The sequence below is a fragment of the Eublepharis macularius genome, chromosome 4, assembly GCF_028583425.1.
Source record: "Eublepharis macularius isolate TG4126 chromosome 4, MPM_Emac_v1.0, whole genome shotgun sequence".
Lineage (NCBI taxonomy): Eukaryota > Metazoa > Chordata > Lepidosauria > Squamata > Eublepharidae > Eublepharis > Eublepharis macularius.
In genome coordinates this window covers 55999958-56015320 of record NC_072793.1, presented here as the reverse complement: position 1 = coordinate 56015320, position 15363 = coordinate 55999958, and the positions used below count along the sequence as shown (strand labels likewise).

Sequence of the window (15363 nt, the reverse complement as noted above, 5' to 3'; positions counted from 1 at the left end):
CCAACAACCCAGTTGCAGTCGAAACCAACAGATTTAGATCAGAGTAACTTTGCCTAGGATTGCCCACAATAAGTGACACAAGCAGGGAGTCTGAGCCCAAGGAAACTTAACCATTCCAAGACTCTGCTTTCTTCAATTCACCACTTCTGAAATGACAGCAGGAGGTCTATCTAGCACCATCAGAAAGCAATGCCAATCAGATCACTCTCACTTTAAGATCTCTGCTACAAGAACACTGGGCTGGGGAAGAGCTGGCAAAACAAATTGTACCAGTCCTTAAAGATTCGGCCAGGGGTTACACTTTGCTGGACCAACATCTATACAGCCTAGTTTCTGGTGTAGATTCTATTGAACCTGTTTCTGGGATTGTGCCTTATGTTTATTTTGCTATTGCCAAACACAAGTTACATTTTGGTGTGAAGAACTCCTGAGTTTCTGAACAAGATATCAAACACATGTTTATCTCAATCTGTTAGCTGTATAAACTAGTATTCCTGAATTCTGGCTGATGTTAGTATTTGAAAACACACCAGAAACGCCATTAAATGGAAACAATAATAAAAGCAGTGTGGAAGGAATAAAAAAACAAATCAGTCATCCATCTTTGTTTTGCACTGAATCATGGCATGCAGGGATAAGAGAAACATTCTAGATTTATTGCTGAAGATCAAGCCTATGACATGAGACAGAAAAAGCCACACACTTATGCATTTGTACAGATTAACTCATGCTAAACCTTTATAGTTATTGTTCTAGGTATTACAGTTCTTTGCTTCTATTTCATAGCTGAATAGTATTGCTCAAAGAATTTACTTTAGCTACAGCCACAGATAGTAAAAAACAAAAATCAATGGGAACCCAATGTCTTAAGTAAGCTATTCTGAGAACTGATTCTCATGAATATTCAAATTGGCTGGCAGACACACTTTTCAGTCAAGCAGTACCAGCTTCCAGGGGTTAACAGTCTCAGCAAGCTGGCCAGGTGAATGCTGAAATCACTGAAATTGATTTTCAGTGAGCACTGCAAAAGGATTTTTTTTTTTAAAAAAAAAAACTTTCATTTAAGTGTGAAAAGGCAATCTAGGCTAAATGCATCATGTTGTCTTGCCACCGGATAATACTGCAGGAAGTCAGCTGAGGTTGCCAAAGGGTTCAAATGGCCGTGAGAATTGGCTCTGAACCACAACACTTTTTTTAAAAAAAAATCTTGGGCTCTTTTATGAGGTTGTACAATGTTATTCAGAAAAGATTTGCGCAAGCTCCCTATGTTGTGCTTCAGCAGTGTATCTTGACAGTCAATGGGAATCCACAACTCCTTAGATCGCTAGAACTCATTTAGTAATAGAGTCTCCATAGATTTGACAAAAAGTAGAGTGGATGTAATTTATTTTCCCAAGGACAAAAAAAGAGGTCAAGGAGTTTTCTGAACAATATGTTTCTTTAGTCCCTCTAGGACTACAAATTATACTTATAAAGTTAAATGCCATTGAAAAATGACTTGATCAAGAAACTGACAAGAAAAACCCTGTTAGCCAAACCTAATTTGTTAATTTTACTCACTCTCCACCCCAAATTGCATAGAATGAAGCTTGACAAGTAAGTTATTTCATTTTTGTGTGCAAATGTAATAGAGCAACAGTGTTTATGCAGCAAAATCTTTAGATCACAAATATCGATTTCAGTGCCATAGCCATTTCAGGTAAATTGTTTGAACGATATGACTATGATGAATATCTGAAATAAAAGGCTAACAGGAAAAAATGCTGACCTACAGCATCCTATTCCATTTCCTAGCTAGAAAGCAGGGTATGAATCAACCTGTACCATTCTGTTTAGAAGCACAAATCAATACAGAATATTTTTACCATGTACTAAAAATGAAGGTATGTTTATTTGTTTTACCATTGTGTTAATTCTTTAAATATAATGGAATAAGATTTTAAGACTGATGAGGAGTCACCTGGTAATTCTTTTTATACACACTACATCCAGGAGCTCCTGAAGCACTATTCACAATAGTTATAGAAACAAAGTGTTTGGAAGTAGCAATGCCATTGCTAAGGAATTTTGTTTTGTCAAATTATGCATGCAAACAATTATTTTAACCTTTCTTGTTATGCTCTTCTCTTTCCATATTCACAGTCAATACATCTTGCTTTCTAAAATCCATTTATCTTTGCTTTAGATTAAATCATTTATGGTGTTTTTCCTAACACATTTCTCAGAGATCAGGCTACAGTGGGTCACACACAGCCTATAATAACAAAGATTTCATTAATGTCAAATTAAATTTTTAAAACACTGGTACAGCCTCCTTAGCAGCCCTCATCTTGAGATACTGATGTCCTAAATTCTAATAACATAAAAAGAGTGGTGGTGATGCTTTAGAAGCCAGCAAAAATGACTAATTCTAATTACTCCCTTATAAACCTATACAACCAGTGTAGTTAGACCCCTGTACCATTACAGCAAGAATCCAGGCTCTTGGTTAAAAGGTTTTATTCAGGAATCAGATCATTTCCACAGTTATGTCCATAGGGTTACTCAGAGGCAAGGTAAGCATCTAAGCAGTAAGAACAGGTTGATAGGAATAATGACGTGGGAAAACCACGCTTCTTAACGAACACATTTACTCCTCCCCCCTCTCATTAGAAAAACAGGACTTTTGGCGCGAACCCATCCTGAGAACGTTTCGCATATTTCTACTATCAAATCCAGACACTGAGAAAGCAGGAGATCAAAGCTGAAACATAGAAATTCATGGGAGTGAGCAGTGTACAAGGTCAGAAGCACTGAGGGCTTTCAAAGTCGTTAGATAAGACACCTGCAGCTTCAATAAGCCTGTGAAAGCAAGGCAGTTATGGCACTGGTAATATGACATCAAGTTATAGCATGAAACTTTGGTTCAGAACAACAGGTCAGCATCAAATGATGGCATGGATAGAGTACAGACATGACATGTGCCTTGGCCCTATTAGGGAAGAAAGGTGGGGTACCTAAGGCTCAGTTCAACATATTAACTCACGGTGCGGGGAAATTATATAACTCTGGAGAGTGCACTGAAGAGTTAGTTGTACATTCCATACTGATTATTCTACACCAAACCTTACTGGGTTACACCTTATTTTTATATAAATTGAAATATAATATATTATATAAATTGAAATATAATAATATAATAATAATAATTTTCCATAAATAAATGTTCAGTTCCATCTACAACTTGTCGGTCAAAGAAAATAGCTGTATGGAAAAGTTATACTTACCCAACAATTAAGTACCATATCCTTCTTTCAGGGTCACATTCCAACAGCATAATGCCAGATTATCTGTAGGCATTTCATGTTATAATGCTCTCTATGTCTTTTTCTTTCATATACACATTATGTAATTAGAGTTGCCAGTCCACAGCTGGGGGTGGAGGATCCCCTGCTCCCACCCTCCACTCCCTGCCGCCGCTTATCTGGCCAGCAGGGGGAAAGGAGGGGGGAACGCGCCTCCTGGGGCGCATCCCAAGTGGCACGGCGCACACCTGAGCATCACAGTGGGTCGATTTGGGCCCCAAACCGGCTAAATTGTGCCCATTTGAGTCCTAAATTGGTGCTGTGAAGTGCAGGAGTGCTCCAGGACCCTCCTGGTGGGTGCTCCCGCGTACCACAGTGGGCCAAATCAGGCCCATTTGGGGCTGAAATCAGCCCTCTGCAAAATGCAGTAGTAATCCAGGGCCCATTGGGCCACCCCAGCAGCTCTCTCATGCTCCACAGCAGGCTGATTTTGGCCCCAAATGGGCCTGATTTGGCCCACTGTGGAGCGCGGGAGCACCACCAGGAGGGTCCTGGAGCACTCCTGCACTTCACAGCACCAATTTAGGAACCAAATGGGCCTGATACAGTCGCTGCAGAGCAGTAGAGGGCTCCCAGGGGCTGCACGAGGCCCTGCGTGATGACATCAGTCATGGAAGTGACGTGATTGTGTGACCCTGGGAGTACATGCATGAAGGTAAGTGCCAGGCCTCCAGCTTCCCACCAGAGGGTGAGAGAACCTGGCAACCCTATATGTTATCCATTTTATTTGAAAATAATCATGTCACAGTACTAATAACTATTGACTTCAGTGGGCATTAAACCAGATGGCCGTTGTCTGAGACAGTGGTTTCTAAAATAGGTTTCTACTTCACAGGCTAACCATCATGGTAGCTGAGACACAGATACTGGTGCCAGCAATGGCTGAAAGAGTCCCAACTGGGACTCACCACGATGAATATATAAATACACAGCTTTGCTGTCTTCATTCTTTCAGGCAAAATTCAAGGACTTAACCTTTAAATCACTAAACAACTTGGGTCTAAAGTACCTGAAGGACTTCTTCCACTCATATGAACCTGCACAGTCATTGAGGGTAAAGGATGTGGCCTTTGTACTTAACATGGCAGGGAACGCAGGAGGAAGGGCCTTTTTAGCAGTAGCCCCAAAGTTTCAGAAGGTGGTAAGGCTCATCTCTTCATGCATTTTTGAAGTGGACTAAATATGATTTTATTCTGCATTATCTTTCATTATGAACTTTTATAGCTGCTGCTTGCTTATTTTAAAAATGACTTTTCTGCTGTTGATTTTGTTGTTTTTTAAAGATTTGATTATTTTTGAGTTTTAAGATACTTTTATCTATTTTATTAATTTTTCAAGTGTAATGCACCTCAAGTGCCTTAGTGGGTAGAAGCATAGAGTCACGTGGCGTGCCCATACAAGTTTACTTGGAAAGTTTAGTCGGAGACTCCTTCCCATAGCAACTGTGGTGGCTCCAGCCTATTGGTTCCTCTCCTGTCCCCCACCTGCTCCTGGGTGCTGGGGGGCTCCACAAGGAGGCTAAACTGTGGTGTGGAGGTCTGGCTGACTGGCGGCCGGGCTGTGGCGGTGGTGGCAGTGGGAGGGGGACTGCTTCTTGCTGCCTGCCTGCTTTCCCTCCTTGCTTGCAGGAGCTGCGGCTCCCATGTGTGCACAAGTGGACAGATGTGCCTGACACGGGGTGAAGAGAGCTGAGTGGACACAGCTCTGTGCTCTGCTCTCATATTAGGAGTTACCCGGCAACTGCGCTCCAGCCCTGCGCAGCTCCACCAGGCCACGGGAAGAGGGGCGCGTGCCACCCTCCACTGCTTCTCCCTCGCCGCCACCACCCACCCAGAAGGTGTTACTGTGCTCCCGCCACCCACCCACCCAGCCAGGCTGCACACGCAAGCTGCCATGCACAGGCACCAGGCATATAAAGGGTGGCAGAAGCTCTGCCACCACTGCAGCTGCTATGGGAAGGAGGGAGTCTCCGACTACACTTCCCAGATAAACTTGTGAGGCCAGTCAAGTATGCTTCATGTTAACTGTGTCCGTTGTAACTTGACTCATAGCTGTAAAACTAAAATGAAGAAGATAATCAATAGACTGGCAATTATTGAAGAGTGAAAAAGAAACACTTTCTGCATTTTTTCCCCAGGTCTCTTTCAAGCAAGGCTAGTTACAGCTTAATTGACTCTAACAAATGCTGTTAGCATTTCTTAACCTGCTGACAGCTACAAACTCATCTACATGGCAACTGAATTCTCACAGACAATGTTTATTTGAGAATTATGCATGTTGGAACATGAAATCCAATTAAACCTTTTTAGTTGAAGCAGGCTTTACCTTGCTTCCTGGCTTGGAAAGTGAAAAGGTGGGAAAGAATGGTGAAACATACCGCCTGCCACACCAGGATTCACTTTTAGTTTATCAAGAAGAGATGGTATACTGACAATTATCTTTACAAAGAACTTGAGGAGGAACTGAAGTAAATTAACGTATCTCTAATTTACCTAGAATAGCTGTGAGAAATATCAGACAAAGAGGTTATGTTCTAAATGACTTATTCTCACTCTTTGCAACCAAAGAGTGATAACTACCATGCTTGCTTTCCATTTACCTTCATGTTATACCTATATATATGAGATGACAATATACTCTGGATATGTTGGAAGAAACTTGACATTTCACTGCCTTGAAGAGAGGGACACTTACCACATTTTTTGCTTTGTATCAGTAAGTACTGTAAGATGTAGTTTAAGAAGCACTAGCAGGACTGCATGAGGCATTGGATGGCCATGTTTAAGTCTTCTACAAGGAAGCAGCCATCTTGCCTGCTTTTATTGTGCCACCACCTCCTTCTCAGCACTAAATATACTTTTTGAGTGAAAACAACAATATTAAAAGAGAGCTATCCAGTTTATGATATGCCACATTTCATTAAAAAAAAACCTGAGCCATATACAAAAATCGCTAAAATGCTTCATTGCTGGCCGTATTTGGTCACGTTCAATTCAGTTAGTTAAAACTTCTCTCTCCCTCCATTCACCATCACATTTCCTCTTACAGAAAACTGTAGCTACTTAAACGTTCAATACAAAGTGCTTTTTAGAATTCATTAAATTGCCGTCCTTTTTTCTGTGTACCATCTACTTTCCTTTAATTCAATGTGATTGCATGTAACAAGAATAATTTACTCTACATGGGGCCACTAAGTGACATGGATACCTGTAGTCTTTCAAATCTGGCTCCTCTTTTTCTGAATTAATTATGACTGAAGTGTTTGCTTTTATGGGCTTCCAATTATGCCATTTTGTATACCATCTTTTTATTTGTTTTGTTCTGCATTTTGCACTTTAAAAATGTTCAATAAGTATAATCCATACTCAAAAAGAAAGAAAAGATAGATCTGGACTCCTCAACAAAAGAATCACTCAGATTTACCTGTGGTATATTATTCTGCAACGACAGAATTATTAGGACCTTAAGTACATAGCAGAAAAGAAGCATAAATAAAAGTTTCAGCAACCAATAACATAGGAGGTTCTGAATTCCTGAGCTTCTTGTCCAGTACTATTATAGTTGTTTTTACCACAGCATTAAATAGTCTTTCCTTTTGTGCTCTTTCCCCCTTTATTCAATATAAACCTCAAAAATATAGTTTGTATTGTAGCATTTACCTTCTTCACAGTTTTCGCCTTTGTAGCCAACAGAGCAGACACAGTTCCCTTCAATGCAAGAACCATGGCCCCCGCATGAAGGATCAATACACTGGCTGATGGGTACATCACACTCTGGCCCCTTCCAGCCACTGTAGCACAAACAGGCTCCTTTGGTGTATTGTCCATTGCCACTGCATAGAACTGGGCAAGCAGCTGGAAAATTGAATGAGAAGAAGAAAGATAACAGCATGTCATGTATATACCCACATACAAACTGCGCACAAATGTACTAAGACTCTCCTGGTAAGCTGCTGACTTCAAACACTGATTTAATGGAAAATGTAAGTCAAGCTGTTCTGATTTACTTTTCAGAAGCTATATATGATTGTGAGAGATGCAAAAAAGTAATAACTTTCATTGAACTACCTTCTCTGTGGTGAAAAGACATTTTAGCTTTGGAATCTAAATTGCATTTTCTTTCAGAGATGAATGTCACCCCCTCAAAATAGGATCACTTTAATACTTTGCACATTTTATAACCTGGAATCCATTATACTGACAAACCTCTATGCCAAACTACCATGATGGTGGATATTGCAGAAAAACACCATTAAGTGCAGACCTTAGAAAAATTATTTTGAGTTAATATTCAGAGTAACAGTATTTGGTCCGAATACACATTTTGTTGATTTTAACTCTATTGCTGATTTTTATTTCCTGAAACTTTGCTATAAGATAAAATAAAGGTAAAGGTAATCCCCTGTGCAAGCACCGACTCATTACTGGCCCATAGGGGGGACATTGCATCATGACGTTTTCTTAGCAGACTTTTTATGGGGTGGTTTGCCCTTGCCTTCCCCAGTCATCTACGCTTTACCCCAGGAAACTGGGTACTCATTTTACTGACCCCGGAAGGATGGAAGGCTGAGTCAACCTCAAGCCAGCTAACTGAACCTGGCTTCCGCCAGGATCAAACTCAGGTTGTGAGCAGAGCTTGGGCTGCAGTACTGCAGCTTACCACTCTGTGCTACGGGGCTCTTATAAGATAAAAAAAATAAGATAAAAAAATAAGATAAAATAATACGAAATTCACATTTCACAGTGATCAAATCTCCTTAATTGAAATAAATGGAAATCTTTATATATAATTATTAAACAATTATTACCCAGTTGCGACAAAATAAAGAAAAGATGGAAACAATACACTGAAGAAATATACAGAAGAGATGGAAGGGTGACAGATTCCTTCAAAGAAACTTTTGACAAAGAACCTGTAATCTTTGAAAGTGAAGTGAAAGCTGCACTCAAAGAAATAGAGGGAAACAAATCACCTGGAGTAGAAGGTATACCAGTAGAGCTATTTCCAGCTAGAAAAAATGAGTACATCAAAATCTTGTGTGTGTATTATGTGCCGTCAAGTGGTTTCCGACCTATGGCGACCCTATGAATGAAAGACCTCCAAAACGTTCTATCTCTAACAGACCTACTCAGATCCTGCAAACTGGAGGATGTGGCTTCTTTTATTGAATCAAGCCATCTTGTTTTAGGTCTTCCTCTTTTCCTATTGCCTTCTACTTTTCCTAGCATTATTAACTTTTACAGAGAATCTTGTCTTGTCATGATGTGACCAAAGTACGATAGCCTCAGTTTGTCATTTTAGCTTCTAGAGAGAATTCAAGCTTGAATTGATCTAGTACCATCTTATTTGTCTTTTTGGCTGTCCATGGTATCCACAAATCTCTCCTCCAGCACCACATTTCAAATGACGCATTTTTCTTCCTCTCAGCTTTCTTCACCCTCCAACATTCACATCCATACACAGTAATGGGGAATACCCTAGTTTGGATTATCTTGATCTTGTCTAATGGGGCATTACCAGGACATTTCAGAAGAAAATCAGCCTGTGATATATAGATTACAGTAAAGCTTTTGACTGTGTGGACCATGAAAAGCTATGGATGGTTTTAAAAATGGGTATGCTACAACATCTGATTGTTTTGATGTGCAACTTGTACTCTGGACAAGAGGCTACTGTTAAGACAGATTATGGGGGAACAGAATAGTTTCCAGTCAGCAAAGGTGTCAAACAAAGATGTATAAATTCTCCCTATCTGTTCAACCTATGTGCAGAACATATAATAAGAACATATAATGATATTCCTCAGTCTAACCCACTGTGGGCACTGTAGTGAGCATGCTACTATTTTTTTTTCACTGAACAAATGCAAGCAACATGAAGATGCCATGGCAGGTGGTTATGAGGATCACAAGGACTTTGCATTCATCCATTTCAGCTGTCCATTTGCACCACCATTCAGCTTTCCACTCTGTTCATTCAAGAAAAAATGTGTTCTGAGCTCAAGTTTCTTGACTGGATTGAGAGAGGAGAAACAGTGAAGAAATACATGCAGTCCTATATTGGTCTTGTGCACTTACTGACCATATGTGCATGCCACAAGGTAACAGTGAAAACAGGACTTGATTATGCCCTACTGTGATTCCTCCATGTGTGGGCACTGAGTCACCATTATTTATCTTACTTATTTTATTTTACAAAATTTATAGCTTGCTTTTCTGCCATCATAAGGGCTACCAAGGAACAAATTAAAACATACATAATAAAATCACATCTTATAACCATTAAAACCAACAAAAACACATCATTAAAACAATTAAAACAAGAGCTAAAATACAAACTAAAAAAATTACAATAAAAACACTTGACAGGAAAGAGAGATTACTGAGCTAATTCCAAATGAAACAGAAAAGTCTTTACCCCGCTGACAGTAGATGACAACAAAAAGGGGCAGATGATTCTCATGGAGGCATTAAGTACCTCTTGGACCAAGTCAGCCACTCACCCTAGCAGATTGAAGTATCCAGCAAGGGCAAGCAGGTCACACAAGTAGATGGTAGACTTCTGAACTCCAAGGATCCTGTCCATATCCTCAGACTGAATAAACTGAAAATTATCCCAAACAACTGGACAACTAGGACTAGATCAAGCCTTGTTTTCCCCATTGACCTTATAATGAAGATTTTTTAATAATTGTATTAGTGTTGGGCCTGATGTTGGGCATATAGTGTTGGGCATATAGTGTTGGGCATACAAGGCCAAATTATTTAAGTTGGTCTTTGGGTGTTAATTGATGTCTCTGGGTTGGTCCTGACAGTGGTATGGTGCTGAGCCAAGTATTTTAAGATTTTGATTTATTTTTATTATTATTTTTGTTCTTATCTTGGTTTTTAGCCTATTGTAGTGTTAAATGCTGTAAGTCACCTTGAGAACCTAGGGTGAAGGGCGACTAAAAAAAATGAATGAATAAATAAAATGGCACCAACAAAAAAAAATCAGCATGCTGTTTCTGATATATTTCTGGCATTCGCAATTAAGATAATGACATGTTTTCAACCATCAACAGATTTCCATAATGGAACTTTTCTACTCCCACTCCCACTGAGTCCCTCAATTTTTTCCCCTGGTGGCTCAGAAAGAACACGGGGGGCAAAGCAGTGTGCAGATGGATGGAAAACTGGCAGAAATCTCTGCCCTCTCTTCTGCAAACAGAAATGCTGTTCCATTGGAGGGGATGCAAGGGTAGACACAGGCCAATAAATGCTTCTATTTCTTCCAACAGAGCCTACCGACTGTCAGTCCTTGGCAGGTAGATCCCCAAGTCCCTCACAGCAAGCACTCAGGTGTATTGGTTGAAGTAACTTTTATTAGAGATCTATACAGTCCAAGTGATCTATATGAATGCATTGGCAGAAGTGACTATTCAAAAAGGGATAGCGTTAATTATAGGGAAACTTCCCACCCTTTGGGTCTGTTAACATTCTGGCGCAAAACCCCCAGAGTGTTACATGGGAACTGATTAGTTTAGGCTAGACATAGTACCGAATGAAATAATGTCAGTCTCTGAAAAAAGATACAGTGCCCACTGCCCGCAGCTTGCATCCAAGGACACTTGCTGTAGAAGTGAAAGTAAATACCTTCAACAGATAACACACAATCCCACTGGCTCAGTACATTTCATGTTGGCAGTTTACACACTCTCAGATGATCAACACAGTGTAAAGAATACAACCTCACCAAACACTTATGATCAGCACAAAATGCAAAACACATTAATGGCAGGTATGCAGGCAGGCATACATGACACCAACAGCATTACAGTAACATCCATTTATTTATTTATCTATTTCTTTATTTATTTACTTATGTATTTATTTATTTATAGTCTGCCTTTCTCACTGAAACCCAAGGAGGATTACACTGTGTCAATCAGTCAACATGATCAATAATAGGGTATGCATTGCCGAAATTTGGAAAGGAACATAGAATTCAAATACAGGATATGTCTCAAAACTTAAGTAATTTGACGTGACCTATTAAATGATGTGGAAACTACTAGTAGGATCATATTACACAGAAAAGGGAGGGAAATACAATCAAAGTGATGTTCATTAAGTTATTCAAATATAATTTCCCATTCCTTCCCCCTTTCTGCATAAGGTACTGTAATGGTTGTGCGTGGCAGAACTGTCTTCACATTGCAGCCACCATGTGAAAGACACTAAAATATATATCTGTGTGGTAGTAGCCCTACCCAGAATTTAACATGTAGTGACAAACCAACTACAGTGCAGACCTTCTGAATCATATGAAGGATCTGCAGAAAGATCTGCATGTCCACACCAGCACTAGTTTGGATTTTCTAAGTACCATGTATTTAGAAGATGTCAGATGGATACTGTTTGCTGCAGCCTTTACATGGAGACTTACATGTAGAGCAGCTCTAAGCTGCAGCATTGAAGGGGCAGCTATTCCTGAAATGGCAAAGACTCTGAAAAGTCCCAGACAATAGTTCTTTGAGCTGCTGCCTCAGCATCAGGGCCCATTAAGAGTAGGCCGAGGCTCAAAGGACTGGACTATTAGACAATGTGAAGCTATGCACTTATTTCAGAAATAAATGACAACTGTGGCAATTTAAGACAGAAGTTCATTATTCCACAGACCACTGGGAAGCATAGTGTAGACAGATGTGCAATCAATTTCTTACCAGTGCTCTTTGAGCTGACCCTCTGAGAATCCCTCCTCAGGAGGATAATTAATTCTGCATCTGTAATAACTCAAGCCAGAACATTCTTTAAGCAGAAATTAAACGGCTTCTTCTCTAATAGTGTATATGCTTTTCCCCAGTGGGAGAGAAGGATTATGGCACACTGGAGTCTAGGTGAAACCTGCAAACTTATTCTGAATCCAATTTTACATTAGACTGGAAATCGTTGGTTTTTTTTTAAATCTTTCTAAACATGACTGTCTGTTTTCCTCCTCCTGTATTCCAGAGAGACAACATGACCAAAAAGTCTAAAGCTAAGGTATCCTTGATGAAGTGCAGTAAAGAAATTAAGTTATTAAAGGAACAAAAAGTAAGATCCTGCATTGTAAGAAAGCTAGCTGCTGAGGAGCATCGGTGGTCTAGCAGTCCTCCTGGATTGTCCACCTTTTGTGTAGTTGACTGGCTATCCAGAGGTCTAATGGATGTAATTCATAGAGTGGCCTCCAGTGACTACTCTATGTGAAAGTGGGGAAAAGGTGTTGGATGGGCCCATCCTTCCCACAGTGCTGGAGTCCAAGGTGACTCAGCACCTGAAATATTTAGAAAATGGAAAACTGCCCCAAACCATCATGATCCTCTGCAACAATTACTTCATTTTGGCACTGGGACAGATAAACTGTATAGTCATGATCTATCTCACCATTTTTAGCCATGGTACTGCTTAGTTAATTGTGATAACCTGAATAATGTGAACCAAATTGGTCCCTGCTGTTAATTCATTGATGGCACAAGCAGATGGCATACCCCCCCCCCCATGAGTTCAGAATGAGCAAAACAAAAACAATCACAAATCCTGGTCGGTCAATTATAGACAAAGGAAAGCAAATCCTACTTAGCTCCTGCTGACCAAACACAAATTGATACCTTAATCAACTGCATTGTGCAGGGGAGAAGGCCCAGCATTTACACCAGATTGGGGGTGAGAAATCAATTCCACCTGCTTGCCCTCCTTCACATGCCCAAGGTTTGCTTGGTTCAGACTGCACATGTGATTAAATTTCTGTACTTCTAGCAGCCAGAATAAATGCTTCTACTTATCAGGAATGGAGGAATGAAGACATTTGGTGTCTTACCTATCAAATCTATTATTTCTCTGCTACCTAAGATTTATTTTCCAAATGAACATCAACTGTTTCTGTTCTTTTCATCTCATTTCCTCCTCATAGTGGTTCATGTTCCCTCTTTCCTTCAACAAACTTCTCACAGGAGAAATATGTTTCTTCTGTTTGCACATAGCCATATCCCCATCTTCACAGAATCACAGGAGTTGGAAGGGGCCATACAGACCTTCTAGTCCAACCCCCTGCCCAATGCAGGATGAACCTAAAGCATCTCTGACACCTTTAACATAATATTTTTATACAGTGGGAGGTGAATTTGTCTCCTCGGCCTTAAAGGTAAATAATGCCTAGGTTATAAATCAATTTTTGTATGGTGCAGAAATCTGGATTCAGGCCGCTTCTGAAAGAATGGATTACATCCTGTAGGATTTTTCTTCTGATGCTTATTAAATACTCTCAGATGTGTTTTGGGAATAGCTCTGAGAAATGAATTGGGCAAAATATTGATGGAAGCTAAGGCATGGATAAAAGCATTTCTTTTTAAAGTAAAGCTTTTAAAAGCTGAGGGAGGGCCCACTCTACTTGGACTCATCCAGGCAGATAAATATAATAGTCAATGGGATCAGCTATGATGAAAGAAAATGAAATGCCTAGGAATAACAAACAATATGGTCAGGACTAGAGGTGGGCACAAACTGTAATACGAACCAAAAAAACACATGAACCTGGCCGATTCATGGTTCGTTAACACGTGGTTCGTGAGACCGTGTGTTAATGAACCCCCAGGACTTTTTTGGCTGGGTTCGTGTGATTCGTGAGCAGTTCGTGACCCAGACAGGCTGGTGCCACTGAGTAGTGTGTGAAACTGACAGCCCCGTTCCCCTGCTGCCAGCGAGTGGCAGGAGAAGGGGGCTGTCAGTTTCACACACCCTGCATCAGCTTCAGCCCATGGGCCTGGAGATCAGTAGTAATTCTGGGAGATCTCCAGCCACCACCAGGAGGCTGGCAACCCTACGAGGAAAGTCTGCGCTGTGTCCACGGGAGGCCAGCCACTGCCTGCTGTGCTGACAGGGTGGCCAGCTCACTGGGCGCCAAGCTTGCCCTCCTGCAGCAGCTGCTGGCCAAGGAGTGTGCTGAGCTGGCGGTGGCGGCATGGGTGGCTGAACCAAAGGGCTTCCAGGTAAGGGGTGGGGAGGTGAATGGGCCCAAATCATGGGAATGCTGTCGGGGGGGGCAGCTGCACCCTGAGCAATAACGTCACTTCCCAGAAGTGACATCATCACGCAGTCCAGGTCATTGTGCAGGAGGTGGCACCCCTAGCACCTGAGTGGTGCCAGGGGCGCCACCTTCTGCCGGGAGTTACTCTGGGTGCTAGCAACCCCCACTATGCCACTGAGTTCCACCACCTATTTTCCCAGGAAAAAAGCCCTGGATAGATAGATAGAGAACAGGGACCAGCATATCTGCAGGACCGTCTCTTACCATATGTTCCCCAGAGGGTGCTCTGTTCAGCCAACAAAAAGCTGGCCCCAAGGATGCTCATTTGGCCTTGACCAGGGCTAGGGTCTTTTTGGTCCTGGCACCAACCTGGGGGAACTCTGTCCATTTAATCGCCTGGCAGGACTTAGTATCCTTCTGCTGGGCCTGCAAGCCAGACATGTTCCACCAGGCATATGGTTCAGATCGACATCCAGGCAGACTTCCAGGCTTCCATGCTGGTCTCCTTTTTGGGGGGGGGGGTGGTTTGAAGAAACCCCTCACCCCAATTTCCTACTGGAATATTAATTATATTCTGCCTGTTACCACCTCATGGAATGTTTGGCTTGCCACTCAAATGTATTTTATGATTTTAATATTGTTTTTATTGTAATTATTTCTTCATGTCGTAATTCGCTCTGTGCCTGTTTATGGGGAGAGTAAATAAAAATTTCAATAAATAATGTGGTTACTTACTATACTGAAATATGCAACCAATGGAAATTCAACAGTAAAGCAGGAAGTAATGATGTGGTCTAGTGAACACGTGCAGTCAGTGCAGTTACACCTTGCTGAATTAGTGAGAATATCAAAAAGACATCAGATGCTCATTTGTTTATTTCTGGGAAAACATAACATCAATATCAATACACCACCAGCATGGTGTAGTGGTTAGAGTGTTTGACTATGGATCTTGGAGACCCAGGTTCTAACTTCC

At 41.0% G+C, this 15363-nt stretch overlaps 1 protein-coding gene across 10 annotated transcripts in view; it reads right to left on the bottom strand.

The window, feature by feature from the left end:
* Nucleotides 1–15363, bottom strand: part of TENM2 (teneurin transmembrane protein 2) — a 1076616-nt gene that overhangs the window by 146840 nt on the left and 914413 nt on the right. For all 10 annotated transcript variants that reach the window (XM_054977125.1, XM_054977126.1, XM_054977124.1 and 7 more), the window contains one exon: nt 7004–7198. In XM_054977125.1, coding sequence (XP_054833100.1) covers nt 7004–7198 — 195 coding nt within the window. The remainder of the gene's footprint in view (nt 1–7003; nt 7199–15363) is intronic.